This window comes from Odontesthes bonariensis, chromosome 3 (genome assembly GCF_027942865.1).
Source record: "Odontesthes bonariensis isolate fOdoBon6 chromosome 3, fOdoBon6.hap1, whole genome shotgun sequence".
In the NCBI taxonomy this organism is placed as follows: Eukaryota; Metazoa; Chordata; class Actinopteri; order Atheriniformes; family Atherinopsidae; genus Odontesthes; species Odontesthes bonariensis.
This window is the reverse complement of record NC_134508.1, coordinates 43266719-43291724: the sequence shown is the minus strand read 5'-3', so window position 1 is coordinate 43291724 and position 25006 is coordinate 43266719. Positions and strand designations below refer to the sequence as shown.

General features: G+C 42.5%; 1 protein-coding gene across 1 annotated transcript in view; it reads right to left on the bottom strand.

Moving 5' to 3' along the window:
- iqsec1b (IQ motif and Sec7 domain ArfGEF 1b) overlaps window positions 1-25006 on the bottom strand; it is a 313514-nt gene that overhangs the window by 111858 nt on the left and 176650 nt on the right. The window contains exon 3 of the mRNA XM_075461869.1: window positions 15845-15898. Within this exon, the coding sequence (XP_075317984.1) occupies window positions 15845-15898 (54 nt within the window). The remainder of the gene's footprint in view (window positions 1-15844; window positions 15899-25006) is intronic.

The following is a 25006-nucleotide window of genomic DNA, read 5'->3' as shown; positions in this document are numbered from 1 at the left end:
TTTTACTTGGTTGTTTTTACATAAAGATGCCATAAGAAGAGCCATTTTGTATCACTAAGCTCAGAGGAACATATTTAGATGCATTTCAGGAATCTAATTTTGGAAGGATTAACATAATATTTCATTTTCTTCTGGTGTCATGTTATGTCATGCTTGCTGTCACACCTGGTCCCTTTGAGCATTTCATACTCATATTTAGTTTTGGTGCATCGACACAACTGAACCGCACACACAAACTGTTGTGCAGCTGAAATCCTGCATCAATTGGTATCAATTGTATCACATTTTCTTGTGAAGAAAAACAGCAGCAACTGGCCTCATCAGCTCCCTTACAGAATGCTGTTGTAAGAAGAGATTATGTAACAGAGAGAAAAATCCCCTGTTACAAGCTTTACAATGTTGCTGGCCTCAAAATAAGATAGAAAGTACATTAAAACAAAACAAAACAAAAAAAATAAAAAGTCAATTTCCCAGTTGCAATTTTATGTTTAAAGATTAGAAGTGGTTGCAAATTGTGTTCTCAGCAGAGAGGCAGAAACCTCGGAGCCTGCCTCCCTGTTGTTGCCTCCGGCAGGTACGACTGGAGCCTCAATGGTCTGATGCTGACTTTGAAGCACTTTTGATTGGCAGTCAGACACGGTACCTCAAGCAAGATGAAAAGTGAAGCAAAATGTCAACGAAGCCTCTTTCCAGCCTCTCAGCAGTTCCGTCTTTGGTGCAGCCTTTAAGGATTAGCTTGAATATGGAAAAGGAAAATTAATCAGGCCAGGCTTATTACAGTAACTGCTGAATGAAGGCATATTTTTTCAGTATGGATTCATTTGACATTGTGCAAACCATTAAGCATATGCAGGTTGAAAGGGCATTGGATGCAGTTTATTTCTAATACACTGCAGTTTAATCAGTCATGTGTCACGGCTGAGACTGTATCATGTTGCCTTCATTTTTTAAATTGACATTTTGATAAGGGTCATAATGATATATGTTGAAATGCTTGTAGTGAATGAATGACATTGCATGCTAACTTGAGTAATATTTAATCATTACTATGGAGACAAAGAAATAAGCCCTAAAAAGCAAAGCAAAGTTCATATCAATGTACTTTATCAATGCCTGAACCAGATGTCAGGTTTTCTTTTCTTTTTTTTGTTCAAAGCCAGAAGCAGCATCACAATCGCTTCCAATCATCAGATGGTGGAAAACTAGGATCCAGATTAGTGGCAAAATCTTATCTAGCAGAGGGCCATCTTCCTGCCAAATTTCAGCTAAATCTGTCCATAAGGTTTAGCGATTAAAAAGAGGGGGAAAAGGAAAAAAAGGCACAGGACAAGAACTGTTTCAAGTAATTACAAAGGAGAATCTGAACGTTTGGACGATGGCCAAGAAGTAGTGTGCATACTCAACACTGTTCAGTGTGCACACGTATGTAGTAAAGATAATCTACTTAGATTATCTTTACTAAGTAGTAAAATCTTCAACAGAAGATTATCTTTACTATTTGATTGGGAAGCCTATAAAATGTCAGATAACATTGAGCTTTACCAACAGTTTCACTCTGTTCATGTTTTAATCCAATATTTGCCCACCAAGTGAATATGTTTTGTTCTTTTCAGATTATAGACGTCTTTCTTGTGCTTCATCACCCATGATACGAGTCGTTGTCAGAAAAGGTGGAAGTGATGGACCTCACCTTATTCATCTGAGTGACTTTATGCAAAGGGAAGCCTCAACTTCCTGATTCATTAACAGCTGTTTTCTGACTCACGTGCAACCCAAATAGAGTTGTTATTTGGCCCGGTCACATGTCATATGATCATTGCATTGATTATTCATATGCCCCATCTTGTATTTTAGGACATTTTATGCATTTACAGTATGTGCACATGTATATGGCAAATTCCTCTGGATTTATTTCCATTATTGAGCAAACAATATTCTCACTTAATCCAAAATGTTGTTGAATCTTAAACCTCAGAGGGTAACAAAGGGGATTTTCTTTATTTCCTCAGGGGACATTTTCTTGGACAACTATTGGCAAACCTTTGTATTCACAATGATTAGACAAAGAAATTCCCATTAGAGTCCCTCTTTCAGCTGTCTATAAACCTTTAAGCAATCTTTACTACTTGGATGAAACTTCAACCTTACGATAATAGTGATTTTTGAATTTTTTTTTTTTTTATTGCTGGTCATTTTCCACCGTTTTATATCTTGTATCTCTGAGCATTTGACACTTTATACTTCTGGACAGTCCAGTCAGGCTGTAGGTCTGCATACTGGCACTGGAGGGTAATGATTTCATCGCAGCCTCACATTTAATTATACTTGAGAATTTAGCACTTAATACGCAGCTTTTGTCCAAGATTTCATTTATTGTGATAGTGCTTCATTTAAAAAGTTTTTAAACTAAAAGAAATAGCCCTTGTGTCTTTTTCCTTGTCCTCATTAAATGAGGTAATGAAGCCTATTATTTTCCCTTTGATCCACTTTTTCTCATATTAACATCTATCATGTAAAAAATGTACACGTTTTCAAGTTTATATGGTTTGAATGTGAATAAAGACAATGAATACTTCAGAATAGCTACCTGACTATATCGAGTGAACGCTTGTTTATTTGAGGATGAGATATAGCAAGGTGACAGAAAATGAGGGAGGAGAAAGAAACATTTTTTTTGTCACAGCGCCCTCTAAAGGTTGGAGCAAATACGACAGGAGCAAAGAGTGCAGTGAGGTGATAGGTGGGTGATTAACTCCTCAATTTCACTAGATACACTGGCATTGTGCTCTGGCTGCAACTATCAATCTACACAATTCTTATGAGTCCTCTGGACATGCTGCAGCAGGTTTTAAAAGCGACCCGATGCTGTGATAAAATCCCCACCTAATCTACTTTTGGCAGAAGCTGCATCAACTGGCACAGAGCAGAGATGTCGAATAGAACGTCAGAAACAGGAATAGTAATCCAAGCAATTTTCACACTTCTGTGCAAACTCCTGGTCACATATTATTTCACTACTAGATCAATGAACAGGTGGCTTGAGAACAGAAATCGAGCAGTCAGAGGATTTTAACTATGGAAAATGAGAAGTTAAAAAAAAAATTGGTGATAACCAGTTTATCCTCTATAGTATCCAAAAATAATCCTCCATCCTTTTTGTACTCCTATAAGTCACATCAGAGGTTTGAGACAAACCATGAATTTGTTCTTTAAGGACTGCAGACAGTCTATAGTGAGCAGTCACTGGAAACACACTGAATCTGAAACACAAACCTCTTGTGTTTTTTAATAAAATGACATGATTTTGTGGGACTTATTATTCTTTTTGTCTTAATATTCAGTCTTGAGATTGGTGCTGTTCAGAAAACATTTGGCACTGCAGCCCCGGATGCTCAGGCCTGAAGACGCATATTGTTTAACACTGGAAGGCCCAAATATAGCTATGCAAATATAGCTTTTTGCTGGTGAAAAGGCTAAATGCACTAAAGTTATGGCTGCCTTTAAAATTGAACAGAGAGGCTTCAAAGCATTGTTAACCCTCTGATTAGTAAATCCCATAAAATGCTGATGAGAGGATCTGACTCTCTTTCCATGGTTGTGTAACTCACATTATATCCAAACAAATCCTCATTAGCATATCATTCCATGTTTTTTAGGACATTTTCAGCGCCTTTTCTTACCAATTAATCATCTCCTTAAATCCTGTCTAATAACCCTCTGTTTCTGCCATCTCCGTACTGCGTCCTTTGCCTTATCAATTGTAACCAAAGGAAAAGAAAATGAATTATTAATATTAGCATTAAAGACAGAGGAACCTCTGAAAGTTTTTCTTTTTGTGACTTATGACCTACATAATTCAGATTTATTAATATTTAGTCTAGTTTTAGCATCAGTGTTTCTCTACTAAAGAGGAGAGCAACAATTATACATGATATGAACCAAGCAGTCACGTCTGTATTTGACACAGAACTGCAGTAAACAACAACATTATTCCCTTGTATGCGAACCCAACCAATAAATGACAGCTACAGCCTGACAGCAGCACCAACAACAAGTCGGGTCTCTGTGTTCATCAAATGGCTTTTGTGCAGGTACAGCTTGTGCATTTAATGTGGCAGGGCAAAATTTGCTTCCATGCAGATTTATCGGAAAGTGAGGCTGCTTTGATCTCTTGTACTATGTGCTGTGCTACACAGTGCTGCCATGAAAGAGACTTTACAATTAGATCATAACAAACATGGGAGTGCAGGAGAGCAAATAAAAAGCCTGATCCATTTATTGCTCCTCCACGCATGATGACAAAGCTTATACAGGTTATTATTAATTAGCTGGAGTGTCTTTTGGCACGGACCATCTGACAGTTTCCAGGTGTATATATTACTGACTACCCAAAGCAGCTGTGCCCCATGTGTTACAGAGCACTCGGATCCCTGTGGCCATCAGAAAACTGCTTGTTGATGCATATTAAATGAACAGATCTACTGCACACTTAGCTTTAAACACAGAGGCTGATTTTAAAACGATTTAGTTCCCTTTATGGCTCTTTACCCCGGATTTACCAGGATTTAAGATGACATCAACACCAAAAACACACACAAAAACATTTTCTCATTTTCTAGACAGTTTAAAGCATTGCGCAAAGGCCGCCTGACACCAGCTAAGTCATTCTTCAAGATGTAAAGGTGCACACTGAGTCAAGCATTAAATTTTAACCAGGTCTCCCTAAATATTTAAGGGGCCCATTCATTATAGACGTGCGGAGACACATGTGGGGTAGATTTACCTTTGTGATAACAGCTGATGGGAAACGAGGTTGAAGTCAAGTTTTCTCTGTGGAAAAATGCTCAAAAAGAATTTTCCAATAAAGTCGAGTCAATCAATCTGCAACTCAACAGTGCAGCTCCCGCTGCTGTATTTGATGTAGCTGTCAGAAGGAGGGCCAGAGACTGTATGTGGCCTTACTAAGTTACTGTGCATGGACACACAGTTTTTACATACACAAAGATAAATGAGAGACTATCAACCATATCTCAAGTGCTCACACTCTGACATAGAGATTCAGTAATTAACAGCTACTTAAATTCAATGTTTAAGCTCTTCGCTGAAGAGGCTCTTCACACTAATTACTTCATCACTTTGTTTGGAAACTTGTTGCTATATTATTACTGGCTGGCTCAGATGGAATCTAAAGATTCAAACAGTCTGTACATGTATCTGCACCACCACAATCAGGATTACACCTAAACACCAAACTGCCTCAAAAATCCGAAGTGAACAGCATTTAGATTTCCAGCGTTTCCTTAACCCCTTAATGTACAGCTGTACCACTTTCAGCTGAAGAATGCATTTTACAGTGACTAAACTGTATCACTTAGTTTAGCTATGTAATCCTAAAACAAAGTATATGTTTTAAATGTAGATACTTTCACCATTAAACATCGATCCAAACATTTGGGAAAAAAAAGATTTATTTGAGATCAATTTCTTTTTTACCAAAACTATTAATTATGATTAAAAGAATGCAAGGAAACATTTTTCCTTTGCTTTTTATAAAGCTGCACCAGCAATATGCTGTCATCCCGTTGGAGGCCTTGTGAAGAAATGTTGGAGGGTTTTTAGTTTTAAAATGAGTGCAAGAAGCAGCGAGCTTGTATCAACAGTATACATTTATGCTTTAACTTTGAGAAAGGGAAATGATGGCCTACCGCTAATACAAGTAAGCTTCAGAAGGAAATCTTGTTAGCTACTGCGTTTGAGGGCCTAGTTACTGGTTGACTTTGCCTGAGAAACTGAAAGAACACAAGTGGCAGTCCCTCTCTGCTGTGATTCAGCTGCACCTCCAAAGCCCCCCGACGACAGAGAAAATGAGCAGGACTCTCTGCTGGGGGCATGTCTGCTGACCCTGACTGAAGATGTCTAAAATGAGCTGTACTAACAGGACAAACAGAGCAGTTTTGTTTCAACCACACCAAAGATAGACAGATAGATATAAAATGACAAACTCACAGTGTAGATATCAGATATTTCAGTCACCATCCAGCTATGCAACTCACATTCTCATGGCGGGTATGCCCTAAGATGTTGATGCAGTGTGAGGGAGAGAGAGGCTCAATCTGATGGTTGCAGCAGTGTATTGGTGTGTCTATTAATCCCTTCTGTCTCAATTAAAAGTTTATAAAACCACTGTGGGAAATATGAAGTGGGTGTTGGCAGTAATCCTTCAAATCAATCCACGGAGCATCCACTGACAGTAGTTACTCCTGAGACTTTGATCATCTGTGTAGGTGCACAGCACTCTGACCTCTGTGGTCCCATGCTGGATCTTCTCAGAACTGATCCATGGTATAGAACTCAAGTATGTGCACATGCAGCAATGTAACAACTGGGGCACAGCCAGCACAAATCCGATGTTTTAAACTAGTGTGCCTAAACTGAACTGCCGTGGTGCCACCTTTCAGCTTCAGTCTTCACATTAACCGCTTTCTTCTTCACCTCAAAATTCCTCTGCAGTTTCAGCGAGCAGCTGAAGTTCTATCAATTCTTAAACCTGGAGTATAAAGTTGAATTTTAGGGATGAAGGTTTGAGGCTAATGCATTGTAGCTGGCTTAATAACAACAATACAATGAAAATCTCTGAAATTTCTCTACTCTGATATCAAAGTCTTGCAAACTGTGTGGAGTGCATTTTTCAGCACTTGTTTCCATTTCATAGAGACCATAAAAACAGCCAGATTGTGGAGACAGAGTAAGCTTGTCCCAATCTCATTTCCACACTTCCCTGTTTCACTGCAGATTGGATTAGTTCTGGATTGCTGTGCCAAGAAAGTGCTAAATTGATGAGAAACTGATTTCAGCCATTCAAAGCTTTACTTGTTCTGTCAAACTTTCAAATGAAGAACTGGGGCTAAAAGTCTCTGAAAGCGAGGCTTGAAACATTCCTGGAAACCATGGATCTATTTTCATCCACATGGCTGATAAACACATGAACGCTAGATATGTGTAGATATGTTAGCCACACGTCTTTTCATGAGAGACGGCAAAACACACATTACCAATAACGGTTATCCTATCTACACTGTTGCACAAACAGCAACAGTGTACAGATAGATTTAAAAGGTTAGTTGAAAGCAAGGGGTTAGAGTTTGGACTGATTGAACAGAAAGAGACCTTTATTCAAGATGACAGATAGAATAAGGTGAGGGAAAAAAAAGGAAACGTTCATAAACCAAAGCAGCACCTCTCGTTTAAAGCAAAGCAATACTTCTGTTTCAGCACTGTATTGTATGGCTGCAAGAAAAAGTGACAAACTGGCATTTATTGATGTCTTAACTCTAGGTAAATGCAGAGTAATAAAAATGTACTCGGGTAAATCCGTCCAAACCCATCAACACAAATCCCCAAAACATCCTGACTGGATACTGTTGTGGGAAGATTGCTGCCCTTCATTTAAATGGAGATTTTGGGAAAAAGGTTCAATGAAAAATCCACTACTTTAATGCAATTCTTAAAGGTTGGTTCATTAAAATAAAGGGGAAAGCAATTACTCAGCCAGAACGGTAAAAGAGGATGTAATAAGAACAAATAAAGCAAGTGGTGCACCAATAACACCTCGAACAAAATAATGCAACATGTTAATAAATGAACATGAAGAAGAGCCTATGGACAACACAATGGACAATAGAAATTGACACTTTTGAACAGCTAAGTACGTATGATCTTTTGAAAAGTTCTAACAGCCCTGTGTGAATTCGGGATTTCTGTGTCTCATCAATGATTTGCTGTGCATGTCTACTGGTGGCTGCACGGTGGTGTCGTGGTTAGCGCCGCTGGCTCCCCGTTCCATTCCCGGCAGGTGTTTATTGATGTCTTAACTCTAAGTCAGTGTGTGTTTCATGTTCTCGCTGTGTTTGCATGGGTTCTCTCCGGGGATTGCGCCTTCCTCCCACCATCCAAAAACACGCATGTTAGGTTAATTAGTGACTCTAAATTGTCCCTAGACCCAATCTTCTGCCACCTATGAAGAAACATGCGCTTCAGCACGAGCGGTGGTCCCCAGGTATCCCTCCCTGAAGCCACATCTAGCTATTCAGGGAGGTCACAGCCAGTCAAAAGACAGTGGCCCTCATTTATCAAGCCGTCGTAGAAAGCATCGTTGATATGAGCGGAGAACTCGTCGTACGCAGAGGCTCAAGTGAGATTTACAGAACATGCGTACCACACCAATCCCATCGTAAGACCGAGCGGCTGTTGATAAATCCGGCGGCTGAAATCCATCGTAATGATCCTAACCACGCCTTCTACAAAAGGCCGCACCTCTAGACTTTGCGACATGGAAAGACGAAAGGCGGCAAAGAAACGCTGTCAACGCTGTAAATCGCAGACCGGACGAGTTATGTATTTTCCCCTACTGTGATGGTCAATAAAATGTGATAAACTCCAGATTAAATGAAATCTAAAATTAAACAAGTACAACTCCAATTACGGAGTTGTACTTGTTTAATTTTTTTATTTATTTAATTTGCGTTTATGTTTATATTTATGTTGAAGTCAAATAAAACATGGGCCTTCTTTGAAGTGATAAGTCTGTAATTTTAACCTAGGGATTTGTTGCGACTCATGAGGCACGCACTAGTGACGCTGCTGTTTATGTATGCTATTGCAGTCACCGCAAGTCAAAATGGAAAAGTGCGTACACTGCTTCAGACCTGTCGTGGCGATTTCATCTTTCCTGCGCTCACGATGCATTTGATAAATGCCAACCTTTGCGCAGAAAAGAACGTACACACGACCTATGCATGTTTTTCGTCTTACGCAAGTTTGATAAATGAGGGCCATTATCTCTCCTTAGAAGTGTCCGGGCTTCAGATACCCAAACCTCTTGAACTGGTTACTTTTGACAGCCACTCTACACCTACCCGTCCCAGATGACTGAGCTCCTCACGCAATCCTTACAGGTGAGCCCAGCCATCCCTGGAAGGAAGCTAATTTCAGCTGCTTGTATTTGTGACCTCATTTTTTCTCACTATCCACATGAGGTGAGGGTGAGGTGAAAGTAGACTGACTGGTAACTTGACAGCTTTGCCTTTCGTTTCAGCTCTCCCTTCACAGACTGGTCTAACATCCGCTTCACTGCAATACATCTGAAAAAGTCATGGTCCATTCTGCCACCTGCTCATGAACAAGACCCCGAGACACTTAAAGTCATCTGCTTGAGACGGCAACTTATTCCCAACCCGAAAAAAGCAATCCACCCTTCTCTGAGGCCCTTGATCCTCAATCAGAGAAATAACCTCTTAGCAAACTTCTCTTAAAACTTTTATTTGTTTTCATGTCAAGTTATTCATGACAGCTGTTTTTGTCTGTATCAAAGATATGCATCAGAAGCAGCTGGATGAAATAAACATTGAGCTAAGACATGTGGGACCAATGACTTTTATTTTACTTTTAATGATTTTTTTTGGTAAAAGTGTACCTTTGAAGCAGCCCAGAAGAGCAGAATATCCCACAGATGCACTTAACCTTAAGCTTCAAGCAGTTCGGACACCATCAGCGAGGAAGGTCATATAGCTGGACTATGGCGGCGCGCACAGACGCAGCGGTTCACGGTTCCGCGGTTACGCTGGTACTTTTGTTTTTATGTTCGTCTATGCGTCTGCTACACATTACTACAGTCGGCAAGAAGTATTGGACATTGGTTTTAATACGAAGATCGCCATAACAGACGAATCCCGCCGCACATACAACATCCCAACAGAGATAGCGAGGCCACCGGGAGCTCCGTGGATTGTTATCGGCAAGAGGCGGAGACGAAGGAGAGAAAGGAAGCAGAAGCGAGGCTGCCGCTCCGGCCTGCTATTGCGACTCAGGAAAGACCCCCACAAGCCTCCTCTCCCGAGTATGTTTGTCAGCAATGCAAGATCGCTGATCCACAAGATGGACGAGCTGGAACTACTCATTAAGGGAAACCGCCAAATACAAAACTGCTGTGTTTCTATCATAACTGAAACCTGGCTTCACCCGCTGATTCCCGACGCAGCCGTTCAGCTAGCAGACCGCACCGCTCATCGCTGGGACCGCAATAAAGACTCCGGTAAGAGCAGAGGTGGCGGTCGTGCATCTATACACACAATAACTGGGCCAGTGACATTTCTATCATACATAAACACTGTTCACCGGACATAGAGTACATAACCATCAGATGCCGTCCCTTTTACCGGGCTCACAAAGTTCTTAGCCAGAAATGCGAAATTCTTAGATAGGGCAACAATGATCATTTTAGCTAACTCCTTAATTTTAAATCATTTTGAATTTGCAAGTACTTCCTGGTTCGAAGGCCTAACAAGCAGACTTAATAGGAGGCTGCAAACAGCACAGAATAAATTAGTGAGAGTGGTTTTGAACGTGGGCCATAGGTCTCATATAGGTAGGTCAAATTTTGCGGAGCTGAACTGGCTCCCTGTTGAGTCTCGTATTATTATGTCAAGGATGATTATGATCCATAAAATTATATTTGGTAGCGCCCAAATGTTTTTATCATGTCTTATCACTAAGGTAAAGGACAAACACAATATTTGCACTCGTGGCAGCATATCAGATCTGCGTCCATATTCTTTTAAAACATCTGTAGGGAAAGGAACCTTTGCCTATATAGGGGCAATGCAGTGGAACAAGTTAGATAGGGAAATTAAAGTCACATCGTGTCTGAATACTTTTAAAAAGAGAATCAAGGCCTGGTTACTAGAGAGGGTAGCTGAATAGAGCAGGGGGTCAGCTACTGTCGTTTATTTTTATTTAAGAAAAATGTGGTTTGCATTCTATGTTATTTATTACTGTTTGTCATACACTCTGTGAGTGTCTTGTCGTAGCTTGTCTTGTCTTAATGTTTTTTGTGAGGACCAGAATGGAAATAAGTCCTGGACTTTATTGTGTTCCTATCCTCAATTGTGTGATGATGTCTTTTAATGTGTTTAAGGTGTGTTTGTCATACACTTTGTGAGTGTCTTGTTGTGGCTTGTCTTGTCTTAATGTTTTATGTGAGGACCACAATGGAAATAAGTCCTGGACTTTATTGTGTTTTTATCCTCAATTGTGTTTTGAGTCTTTGAATGTGTGTAACGGTGCGTTCACACCAAACGCGATGCGAATATTCGCACCGCCTTCATCGCGCGATCGTTGCCGCAGGTGTAAATTAAATTCCATCGCCTCAAACGCCTCTTTCGCGCGAGTAAAAAACGAGTGAATAGCTCAAGGGGCTATCCATGGCTGATCGCGTCCTTGTACCTGCTGTGGCAGTCCGAGATTCGTCTGAAACGCACACGCCGTCGTGTCTGGATCAGTGACATCGTCCGGTGGTGCATTCAGCTCGGATAATTTCATCGCCTTCTCCAGGAGTTGCTTCTGGATGACGGCCGCCTCGAGCGGCACCCCAGGCCCACCAGGACCCTGCCCGACGACCCACTCGGGAGGACCGGAGCCGCGATCTCTCGGCAGGACACCATGCCACAGGCGCCCCGCAGCTGAAACGGAGCCGCGGCCCAGCTGCGGAGCGCCTGCAGCCGGCGTCCCGCCGAGAGATCGCGGCTCCGATCCTCCCGTGGCGGCCGCTTCCAGCGGTGTTTCGGGCTCGCCGGGACCCAGTTTGGTGGCCTGCTCGGAGGCGGCCGTCATCCAGACGGAACTCCTGGAGAAGGCGGTGATTTAATTTGTTTTATTTTATTTAGTCAGGGACCATGTGCAAAGTACATTAATTACAAAGTAAATAGATGACCTGCACCAGATTGTAGCTTAGAAGCTAATTTCCATCTGCAGTCCCATCTGCATGTCACAGACAGCGCCTGTCCATCTGTCTCCACGTCACTGTCGTCCAGAATCTCAACGCTGATAGGCTGTCTGGCGCGAATATTTCGCCAAAGTTGGATTTTTTGAACTCGCGCGAATCGCATATTTTCACTCGCGCGGCGGCCACCGCATCACCGCACCGCCTCACCGCTCCTCACCGCGCCGCCCGACCGCTCCTCATCGCGCCGCCAGCTCGAATCCGCGTCTAATCGCGTCTTTGCATTGACTTTGTATGTAATCGCGTCGCCCGACCGCGTCTGGTGTGAACGCACCGTAAGACTTTTCTGATACAATTAAATAAATCAAATCAAAAAAATCAAATTTACCTACCAAGAGAGCTAACAGTCGTGCTAATCACAGCTGTATACATACCACCAAATGCTAACGTTAGCATAGCTCTCTCGGTCCTATCAGACACTATTAACAAACTCCAGCAGGTCCACCCCGACGGCGTCCACATTATTGCAGGCGACTTTAACCAGGCTAACCTGAAGTCTGCCATGCCTAAATTCTACCAGCATGTTAAGTGTCCGACCAGAGGGAGAAATACATTAGATCATGTCTACACTAACATTAAACAAGCATACAGAGCCATACCACTCCCACACTTAGGTCAGTCAGACCACCTCTCTCTGCTCCTCACCCCAGCATATATCCCCCTCAGAAGAAGCTCCACTCCTCTGACTACATGGCCTGAGGATGCACTTTTCCAGCTCCAGGACTGCTTTGCCAACACTGAGTGGAGTATCTTTGAACACCAGGACCTGGCTGCACACACAGAGGCTGTGCTATCCTACATCAAGTTCTGCATGGGGAATGTCACAGTGGATAAACGCATCCGGATTTTCCCCAACCAGAAGCCCTGGATGACCAGCCAAGTTAGGATGCTCCTCAAGGACTGCGACACCGCGTTCAGGTCGGGCAATACAGGACTGTACAGTGCTGCCAGAGCCAACCTGAAAAAAGGAATTACAAAAGCCAAACAGGACTACAAATGCAAAATAGAGGATCATCTCGCTAACCACAATCCACGGCAGATGTGGCAGGGCATCCAGGAGATTACTAACTTCAGAGGGCGAAGCAACATGGCTGTGGACTCAAGTGATCTACTAGCGGAGGAGCTGAGCACCTTCTTCGCACGCCTCGAGATCCCAACCCATAAATCTGCAGCCACACCTCTACAACCCCAACCCCACCCACCCACCCCCAGCTCCCACACATACACTGTGCAGGCACAGGATGTGAAACTGGAGCTCCGCAAAGTCAATCCCAGGAAAGCCACCGGTCCTGATGGGGTTCCTGGGAAAGTACTTAGAGCCTGAGCGGATCAGCTCACACAGGTCTTCACCACTATCTTCAATCTCTCCCTTGCACAGGGCTCCATCCCAGCCTGCCTGAAGTCTGCCATCATCATCCCCGTCTCCAAGAAAACACCAACGACCAGCCTTAATAATTACCGCCCCATACCACTGACACCCATCATCACTAAGTGCCTGGAACGGCTGGTCCTCACACACATTCAAGCCTACCTCCCCCCCTCCTTTGACCCCTACCAGTTTGCCTACAGTGCGAACCGATCAACTGAGGATGCCATAGCTATTGCTCTTCACACCACCTAAACCACCTGGAACACCGAGAGAGCTACGTCAGGATGCTCTTCATAGACTTCAGCTCAGCTTTTAATACCATCATCCCTGACATCCTGGATAGCAAGCTGTCTGACCTCGGACTTCCCCCACTCACCCGCAGCTGGATAAAGGTCTTCCTCACGAACCAGGCCCAAACAGTTCAACTTGGTCCCTACCTCTCCTCCACCCGAACACTCAGTACGGGCTCCCCACAGGGGTGTGTGCTGAGCCCCCTCCTCTACAACCTCTACACCTCCGACTGCAGACCGGCCCACAGCAGCAACACAATCGTGAAGTTTGCTGATGACATGACTGTAGTGAGGCTGATCTCAGGAGGAGATGAGTCAGCCTACAGAGAGGAGATTGTGCAGCTGTCTAGCTGGTGTGCAGCAAACAACCTGGCTCTGAACACCACAAAGACTAAGGAGATCATCCTGGACTTCAGGAAGCACAGAGCAGATCCGCCTCCCCTCACCATCAAGGGCAACGCAGTGGAGAGAGTGCGCACCTTCACCTTCCTGGGCACCACCATCTCTGCTGACCTGTCCTGGTCCGCCAACACCAAGGCTGTCGTCAAGAAGGCTCAACAGCGTCTGCACTTTCTGAGAGTGCTCAGGAAGAACAACATCAACCAGAAGCTTCTACCGTTCCTCTATCGAGAGCATCCTGACCTACTGCACCTCGGTGTGGTTCTCCCTCTGTACCGGGGCAGACCGGTTGAAGCTCCAGAGAGTGATAAAGACAGCGCAGAGGATCGTGGGCTGCCCCCTTCCTTCCATCAATGACATATACACATCTCGCTGCCTCAGCAGAGCGCAAAACATTATCAAAGACATCACCCATCCCGCCCACCACCTGTTTGACCTGCTTCCCTCTGGCAGACGCTACAGGTGCACCAGAGCCAAGACAAACAGACTCAAGAACAGTTTCTTTCCAAAAGCCATCACCGTCCTGAATGCACACATGCACCAGCGCCCCCAACATGCAAAACCTCATGTGCAATAACCCCACCCTCACAGAACCCCCTGTGCAATAATCTTTTGTGCAATAATGTGTAAGAATGTAAGATAGTATTTTTCCATTTGTATTTCATTTTGTATTTTTGCACTTGTATTTATATCGTGTTTTTTTTTTTTTATTTTTATTTATTTTTTTTTTTTTATTTATATTAGGACCAGCATCTCGTGGAGCCCCCTGTAATTTCGTTGTGTACAGTTTGTCTGTTGCACAATGACAATAAAGCTTTCTAATTCTAATTTTAATTCTAACCGGAACAGAGACATCAACTTTTAGCAACTTTCAACACCTAGAACTGCTGCATGAATTAAAGCTCACTGGAGGGAGGTCTCCATTCTCCAAGAAAAAAAAGTCATTCTAACCTTTTTCAGCCGACCACGTGAAGGAAACCATTAGCTGGGAAAGTTTAGGAAATCCACTCACAGCCCCACCAGTAAGCTTGACGAGGTCACATGATCAGCCATCACAGTCACTGAGACTGACTGAAACACCACATTTTAAGCTGCTCCAATATGAACTATAATCATTTGAACTCATAGTAACATGTGTCGTGTGAGTCTAATGAATCAAATATTCGTAAATGTAGAGTCTATCCTGCACGCATGAATAGTTTTAGCTCAATTTCTTTCTCTCTTTTTAAAGTCTCCATTATTATTCTTCAGCCCGATAGATGTCAGCATGTGGCAGAGGTGCGGTCTTTTCTGTAAAACAGATGTTAAATATCTTATTTCCTCCTGTATCACAGCCTTTGCATGTCTTCTGCAGTTACAGTTTTGTAGAAGTTTGACTATGTGTGTTTATGTATAACGCTGGCTTTGTGTATGCACCAGAAGAAGCTCCAAATTGACCAAAGCTGTGATACGAAACTGGGCGAGAAAAGACATGGATGGGTGAAAGAATCTGAAAAGGAGGGGTGAAGAGAAAAAAAGAAAAACAGCCCTCATCAGAACCCCTCCTAAAAATAGCTCTGCTTGTGTGACATCATCACAGTACTACGCAAGTACAATCCACCTTCTGTTGGTGCAGCAGAAAAGAGTCGGTTTCAGCCTACTTTAGCATCTCATTTTGACATCCACGTGCTCAGACTCACACACACTGACACACACATGCACACACGGTGTGTTGTGTCTGGTTTGGAAAACACTTTCCTCTCAGAATGTGAAGGATATAAGAAATGAAACAAACTCAGCGGGTTATTTTCTGCATTCTAAACAGAAGAAAATCTTTACTTACTATATCAAAGAGACTTTTCAACTTTAAAATGAAGTTTGTGCTTGCAAAGTCTTAGCGTTTCTCCCCTACCACTCCACAACATCAGTCCAACATCCCCTCATGTGTGCAACATTAACACAGGTACTCACGAGTGATGGTGGCGTCTGTGAGTCATGGCAGAGCCGGGGTCTTCTGTGTCTGGCCTGGGGAAAGAGGAGAGCAGCATGCTTAGGCACACTCTGACCGCATGCACTTTAATCCCCCAGCTATTCTCACACACAAACACATGTGCACGAGCTTGGCACGCTGCTCATTCAAGCTTAGTCACAGTAGGAATGATGGCTGGCGCACAGAAGTCTCATGATGTAACTGCTACCAAACATCTCATTAACGCAACAAACTATTTCAACCGCTTCATTTGCAAATCTACAAAACTTGCACCCTGTTTACACAATGTCCTCGTGAGCCTTCCTGTATAGCCAATCTCTGTAATATCTGTTTTTATCTGAATTCACAAGAATTCTGATATTTTATTATGTTTAACCAAAGAGGTTACCACCAATACACACACAGTGTAATCATATTGATGTTTTCCTTACATCCAGTTATTGTCAATATGTGCAACAATATCTAAAACATCTCCATATGTCATGTCTTTAATCATTGAGCATGTTTGTTTGTCACATAAAGTACTTTGACAAAGAAAGGATTGGCTCCCTGTAATATGAGCTGTAAAACATACTATGCTACAGATCACTATAATACTGAACTGAGGGAGGAAAGGGGATTAGTCCGCTGGTCTCTATGGAAACGGCTGCCAGCGTTGAGAGCAGGTCTACAGAAGGGAAGGATTCAGGGAATCAATACTTTCTGTATTTCTCATTCAGAACTGACATCTACGCCATTGTTAGCATGTTTCTAAATATTGCATTTAAGACATGTTACATTATGTTGTTCCACACCACAGGCCCCATTTTGCAGCTGCAAGCATTTCAACTACAGCATGGCCTCAGGTCTTGATTTGCACATGATGCATTAAGTGGCATGAAGACATGAAAGAAAAAAAATGCAGTTATTCATCCAAACAAATATTAAGTAGCAAGATTTGTCCCCTAGTTGGTACATCACTTTGATCCAGACTGATATTCTCAACAAGTTTGAAGAATTCCCATTTTTATAGCCTTGAGGCTAATATCCAGTCATGTAAAAGAGAAAAGATACTCTCTTTCAGTTCTCAGGTTTTACATATTAGGACATAATCCTAAATTTAGGCCAATTCATCCTAAAATGAACGAAAACACATAACATGTTACTCTGTGTGATTAACAAGAATTTGGTAAAATTGTCCACCGTTGCTGCTGACATTGAATTCTAATCAAATACAATTTTCATTAATTAACTGATCATCAACAAGTGTGTGAACCTCTAGAAAGAAAAACATGAGTTTTCCCAGTTGTTGTGGAGCATTCAGCTGTGTGGTAACCAAGGACAAAAGCCATCAGAAATTATCTTAAGGGGCCAATTGTTGCTGCCCATCAATCTGGGGAGGGTTATGAGATCTTTTACAAACTATTTGGAGTCCATCATTCTATCTGTTCATACTGTGAGAAAGATTATTCACGAGTAAGTGGAAAACATTGTCAGTCTTCCCAGTGGTGGGTGTCCTAGCAAGCTCACCCCAAGGTCAGACTGTGCAATGCTCAGAAATGGAGCTAAAAATCCCAATGTGGGATATGGGCTTGCTTTACAGCTACAGGGCACCTTGCAGTCAGAGTCCACCACAAACTCCTCTTGGCTAAATTTGAGTCATGGAACAGGACACTGATCCCAAACACAGCAGCAGATCTACAACAGAATGTGTGAAAAAGAAAATAATCATGGTGTTGCAGTGGTCCAGTCAAAGTCCAGACCTGAGATGCTGTGGTGGGACCTTCAGACAGCCGTGCATATGAATGTCTGAACTGAAATAATAAGACAAGAGACAGTGAAAGTGAGAAAGTGCCTATATGGAGAGGAAGCCCACAAATTTTCTTTATTTCTAGCCTTGTGCTCACAAAGAGAAAACCATCTATGGCTGGCTTAATTGTTGATACAACATCTGTCATCAGAGGATTTCAAAAGGGGGCACACCAACAAACTCAGAGAACTTTTGGATTTGCAGGATGTAAACAATGAACATGGAAACAAGAGAGGGAATTAACATTTGATTGATGTTAAGATCATAGTTTAAAAAGCAATAACACGGGCGGCCGTGGCACAGTGGTTAGAGTCGGTCGTCCAATAACCGGTTCGATTCCCACTCTCGCCACTCAAAAAAGATTGGTGGAACTGACAGCTGGAGGGGTGTCAGTCCACCTCCTTGTCACGGCTGAGGTGCCCTTGAGCAAGGCACCGTACCCCCATGCTCCCCGAGCGCTGAATGGCTGCCCACCGCTCCAGGTTGGTGTCAACATGTGCGTGTCAACAGGTGCCAACCTGGATGGGTTGATCCGTAAGCATGACCAATAAATTGGATCTTAACCTTAGCTGAGGCATTAATGGCACCTAAATCAATTATGTCCAACATCTGGGCACATTTACTCTTATATTGCTTCTAGTGGTACCCATTTCATACATGTTCATGTAACATTAATGTTTGAGGAAGTGCACAGCTGATGCTCAAAACAAATGTAGGACACACAATGTGTAATTAAAAGCAGGATTATTATATTGACCAATCTTTCACATGCATGCAATCTTCTTTTTACCCTTTGGGAGTTTATGACCTTAAAACCACAGATGCTGATGGCTATCAGTATGTTAAGGCAGAAACATGAACGTGATCCCTAAGTGAATTCTAAACATAAACACTGCTGGCTACAAATACATTCAAGAACTTTCCATGTGCTGTATACATATTCCTAATTTCATCATTGGTTACTGATTTGTAGAAGCTAGTAGTAGAAACCGTCAACAAGGGACAGATGTTTTGAAAAACACAAGTGCTAAATACCATCAGCTGACTGTGCATTGCATTGCATACAGCATGCCACATGAATTAGTAGCCACAAACCAACAGTCTTATACTGAGTGGTGAAAGTGTTTATGCAGATCTTAATGGTCCCATCTAAGGAGAAAGTAGCTGGTGGCCCCTCGTCACCTGTTAAAAACAAGGTTTCTAAAGCAAAGCTATTCCACAGACACTATGAAGTAGGTTTGTAATTCCAGCAGTTTAGCCAAAACTGAATATGCTGACAGATTTCAGTGACTAGTGCATTAGCTGCAGAATCAGAAATTGTTTTGTCTTCTGAAAGATTTGTCCTCTCAACAGTAAGAGGAAAAGGAGGTTGGGGCCGATTACACTGTTGTGCTCTACAAAGAAGCCAAGAGGAAGGCTTGGAGGCTGGTGGGGGAACAAATTGCTAAACAACATTACAACAATACAAATCTTTAAGCAGATACATGACTGTTAAAATTGCTTTTCTTGTATCACATACTACATTCAACTGGCGACATATTCCTCACAAGACAACACAATGTGCAGAAACGTATCTGACATGACAAGAGGCAAGGAAAAGGAAGCACTGAAACATCAATCACACATGAGGCCATTGCTGCAGTTGTCATGACAATAGCAATGAGTGAAAGCAAAGATTCTCTCTTTCCCCTCTCCAGAGACTTGCTGACATTCAGCCCTCCTCCACTTGTACACAAACTGGAAAGATCACTGCCATGGCTACAGGTCTTACAGCCCTTCTTTGATTGGTGAACTGAGAATTTCCAAATGTGAGATATTTTTAGCCTGTGTACATGAGGAGGAAAATGTATAGGTGGTCTTAAATTAGTCAGTTTGATGAATAACGATGGATCGCTCGTAGCATGTAGTAAACCCCTCTTTCAACAGCAGGGGCTGACTAAAGCTTTCTGTCGTACAGACACCATGCATCTTTAGAGCAGCACATATTGGAAATGCTGACAGCCACATCTGAATTGGAATGTATTCAGGAACTTGCTTTGATGGGACATGATGTGTGCACTAAGTGCGCATGGTTGTCTAATATTGTCTTCTGTGTGAGAATTTTCTCAATGATCTCCCTCCATTGCTGGATAGCTGCCGCAGAGTTTGGCGTAGAGAACAAGTGGGGCCACGCTCACTCGAGATCCGGCTGACCTTGAGTAAATAGCGCTCGTGGTATGTATTGTCATCTGCTTGGGGTGACTCAGGAGGCTGTGGGAACACTCCATGTGATTGGAAGTGTGCTTTCTAAGGCGCTTGGCCTCTCCAGCATTACCAATAGAGTCCGTGGGTGCATAGTCCTTTCTTTGTCTATGTCATGTGCTGTTAAAGGGGTGGTTGGTATGTTTTTGGAAGTGTAATGTGTTGCAGAGGTGCAATGGGTTTCTGAAGCTCCCCGTGTGCAGAGAGAGAGAGTTAGTGGGGAGCAGGTAAAGTCAGGTTAGAACTTCAGGTTGAGGCTGTATAGGTGAAAATCCTAAGGGTTAGAAAAAATGAGGTGGGAAAGGTTTTTAGAAAGGAAGATAGTGTTATGGAGAAAAAGGACGTAAGGTGTATGTGTGTGTGTGTGTGTGGGAGGGGGGCATTGTAGAGTCATGGCCTCCTTGTTCATGCTGGTGTGCCGTTCTCATATCTTTTCTACAGTAATATGTTGGCCACAGGAATCCTTGGTGGGTTTTGGTTTTGTTTGGATCTTTCCGCATTCGTGAGGGTTGCTTGCCTACGGTAGCCTGTGCCATGGCAGAGGCAAGGTTTAAGAGCCAGTTAAAATTCTTTTTTTGGGATTTGGTGGATTTATTTTCAGATGGGTTCCGGTTGCATTTCATTATTTCCGGTGTGCGTTTGTTCTTGGTTATGGCTATCTTTTATGCTGTCAGAAAGCATTTGCTTCATTAACATGGAGATGCCAGATGTATTTCCACACTATTAGGTAAACTAGTCTTTCAGGACTACTCATCAGTGGTGTACCACAGGGTCAGCGAGCATTTTGGATGTTCATCAGCACCATTTGCCCTCTCTGTTATCCTGCATTTTGAATGCTCTAACGAGTGAAAAGAGAAGAAAGAGTGGAGCCACACATGGCCAGACGATGGCCTGAGATGTCTCCCAGTTCTTCTGTCTCTTAATGAAAAATTTCCCCAATGAATCTAATCCTTGGGCAGAGTGAGCCCAATGGTCCATTATGTAAGAGGCTTACAGAGTGTGTGATGAGTACTGCTGAGCATGTTTCCCTTGTTAAGGTCAGTGAAGTTTACTTCCAGTCAGTAAGTGAACAATAATGGATGCCTTTATGATCTGCAAAGACAAACTATAATGACTTGAAAGAAAAAAAAATATTCTTTGTTTCTCCTGAAGTCTCCTCAAAGAAAAGATCCTCAAACCAAGTTTACTGTGCAGCATTTAGTGTTTTAGAGCTATGAGATATGTCCGCAATCTCTTCAGTTAGAGAGGAAGCTGATGAAGGGCGTGAGGACGGGATGTGGTGTGTCATGGGTTTATGTTGTCATGTTGCCATGGCATCAGCTGAAAGGCAGGCATTAGGGCGCAGAAGTGGAGGCTCTTCTTACTGCGCTACCCAGCTGGTAGGCAGAAAAACAAAAGGAACATAAAGTGAGAGGGTGAGGAGACAATTCAATCACAAGATAGTTCAAAGCAGGCCATGATATGGCAGCTTATTGAGAGTGAGATTTGTGTGATGAAAGCCATTTTACAGATTGTCTCATTGGCTTACTAATCGCTTTTACCCAGCAGCAGTAAGAACAGGTGTGAATGGTCAGCAGAAATGTGTGTGTGCCTGAGTGTGTTTGGCTGAGAGTGTATGATTAAAAGGAGAGTTGTTTAAGAGCCACTCCCACTCTCTGTGGTCAGTGTCTCCCTCCTCCGGTTGTCCTGCCTCACATCTGCTATAGGGCTTAAAAAGAGAGAGAAAAAGTATCCTTCAGCCAGGTTCAAATGATGCTTTCATGTAAAGTGCATTACATCCGAGTTTGGTGTTTAGTTTAGTCTCAGAATTCAAATAACAAATGTTATACATTCATCATTTCTACAAGAACTTTCACTTGAACTATAAACTATTCCTCTCATTGTACCAAACTTACAGGTTCAGCTTCCCTCAGGTCTTAGACTGCCAGAGATTGTCCCGTACAGCTTCGTGGATCTTACAGCTGCAGGGATAGGGCGGGGCAGTCTCATCACTGTCATGAGAGAATTATCAGCCATCTCTGCAGGCGCCCTCTGCTTTACAATGTTATACAGCCAGGATTTTTAATAATTGAGCTTTTTTCCAGGGCTTTTATAAACCATCTCTAACCACTGACAGGTCTTCTTCTATTAGAAGGTGATCAGCAGCACCACTAACTGTACTCTCACGCTGTACACCTCACACTTTCAATGCCACTCAAAGTCCGATGACTACAGTTGTTGGGTGTATCAGTAATGGACAAGAGGCTGAGTACAGGAAACTAGCTGGCCACCTGATGGCATGGTGTGGGAGCGATTTGCACATTTTAAACACAAACAAAACATAATAAATGATTGTGGATTTTAGAAGGACTACACTACACATATCCTGTGATAAGAGGCTTATGTTTATGCATTTGGCAGAACACTTTTATCCAAAGCGACTTACTAATGAGGATATAACATTACAGCTAACATCAAAGCTAACAATAAGCTATAAGAGGTACAAGTGGTGGAGGAATACAGATATCTCGGAGTTTACCTGGACAGCTGAACTGGAAATTCAACACTGAGGCTGAAAGAGGAAAATGTACTTATTGAGGAAGCTTTGGTCCTTCACAAATTGCAGCAAGATGTTACATATTGCAACCAGTTCCCAGCTCAGAGACTTTTGCACAAGTTGCTGAACTTAATAAACATACTGCACGCCTTTAACACAACAAAGTGATTAAACAACGGAGTATCTTCAGGCAGAGGCTTCTTCAGCTCAGCTGCAAGAAAGAGCAATATAGGAGGTCATTCCTGAAAACAGTGAAAATCATACACAACAACTGCTTGTGACAAGAAATTCTTAGTTATCTACTACTGACTTTAAAAACATACTAAAATTAATTTTTTTTTTTATGTAGCTTCGTTTACATAGTTAAAACTATCGCCCGTGCGTGTGTAGGTAGAGACAGTACTGTCATGAGTCACTAGGTTGTGGTGTGTGCTGAATTCTAGGCAGGTCCAGGAAGTCCAGGCGGAGTCTGGCCTGCTCCTGTCTGCACACCTGTTGTCCATCTGCCTCCATTACTGGCTGCTTTTTAAGGTTGTCTCACAGTTACCTGTGGTAATCAAGGCCCACTTTGAGTTATTGGCACGCTGACTGAAGCTCTCAATAACTAAGCTGCCGTTGTGTTTTTTCTTGAGGTTGTTGCTCTTGTTTTTGTGGACTTCTAGTCTCCCCAGTGACTCGCCCGCCCGCCCACTCAGTCCCTATCTGCTAAAAGAAAAGTTATGTGTCCACTTAGTCCACATTTGTGCCATAAAGCTTTATGCCAGATTGATGAATAGAGGTCAATTATGGTTTGTTCTCAACTGAAAACAGCAAACTTGTGCCGTTTATTTCCTCAGATTTGGTGTATACCTCTCCCGCTGGGCTTTGTTTATGCAGCAGATTACTATGGGTGTCCGGCACATAATTATGAAGCATAGCTGAATGAAGTAATGTCTGAAATGCATCAGCATTTGGCCACCTCTGGCCCCCGTGGTTGAGTGAATACGTGAATGAGTGGACAATCCAAAGAGTTCTAAAATCTTGGGTCACCAATGTATTTGACATGCATGGAAGTGTTTGATCTACATTTGGCATCTAATATCAGCGAGTATCAATTACTGATGTCAAACAATGACTTAAATCAACCCCTTGGAAAGCTTCTTCAGAAAAAAAGTTTAGAATTATTTTATGGTTGAAAATTTACGTTTAAAAAGTAAGCAAACATCTATTTCTGAACCTAGCTGAAAAGATTTTCTTGCCAAAGAAGACATTCAAGTTATGTTACGGCTTCTTCTTTGGTGGTATTTGGGGAAGTGTAAACTCAAATTGCAAACATCTCATTAACTTCCCAGACAGCTCAGTTAAGCAGTTTTCTACATTTGTATATATCCACAAGTGACAATGGAAACAGATTCCATATCTCTATTTCTGAAACATTACAGATGATCCTCTTGATCATCTGAGAAAACGGCTGAATCACATAAATAGAGATATGAACAAGATTGAATTGTGTATGGTAATAATCTGAAGCCAGCAAAAGTGTCTGGCCCAACGGAGGGCTCACTGAAGTTCACACACGTCCTGTTGGCGTCGGCTTCAGAGCAGAAGTACAGTTTTTAATCTAAAACCTACTTTCATCACACCTGAATAATTCCTTTTCAGCCACTACCCATGGACACAACTCTGTCTACAGATTGCTGCAATCTTACTCCATTCATCAAATATTTGGTTGATAATGTATTGAATTTTTTGTTTCATGCATGGCAGTATGAGAGCATGTGGCAGCAGAGTGATAGCATGTGCAGTGTAAGCCATTTGTTAGATTGGAGGCCACTAAAAGTTTGTTGCAGTCATTCTCCAGCTAAGAAATACCTCTTTAACCAGAGGGGGATGGAACTTTGACATGTGGAAAATCAGCAGAGGCACCATTTCATTTGTTTCACAAGCATTAAAAGTAACAGCCTTCACAGACCTCAAGTCATCATGTTAACTCTCAGATATGTAAAACAGCAGCTTAATATTGTTTAAGACTGGGTCATATGTATAACAGTTGAATTTAGGAGCGGATGAGAGTAAAGATGGTGTTGTCATTTAAGTTGGCTGGTAATTACCAAAGCTGTTCATTCCTGCTAACCCCTGTTCTGCTGATCTTAGATCCTGAGGTCAGCTGGTCCAGTCCAGAGTCCAGACTAAACATGGAGAAGCAGCATTTAGCTGTTATGCTGCAAACAAGTGGAACAAACTGCCAGTGGAGATTAAACTTTCACCAAATGGAGACATTTTTAAATCCAGGTTTAAACATTTCTTTTCCCATGTGTCTATGCATGAAATCTGCACGGTATGCATGATATAGCTTTCACAAAGCCCAAGTAATACCTGGATACCCAGACAAATTGAAGAGAAGATGTGTAGGGTGCAGGGCAGGAGAAAAGGGGAGTGCGAGGAAGAGGAAGTTAAAAGAATTTCCTCTCTTGATCGTCAACGGTAATTTGAGATCGCTAATAAATCATCATGAATTGAACAAGCTTGGGACTCTGACATGGTCACAGTAAGAATATCGGGAACATTGCGTCTTTCACAGAGATATGGCTGCACAAG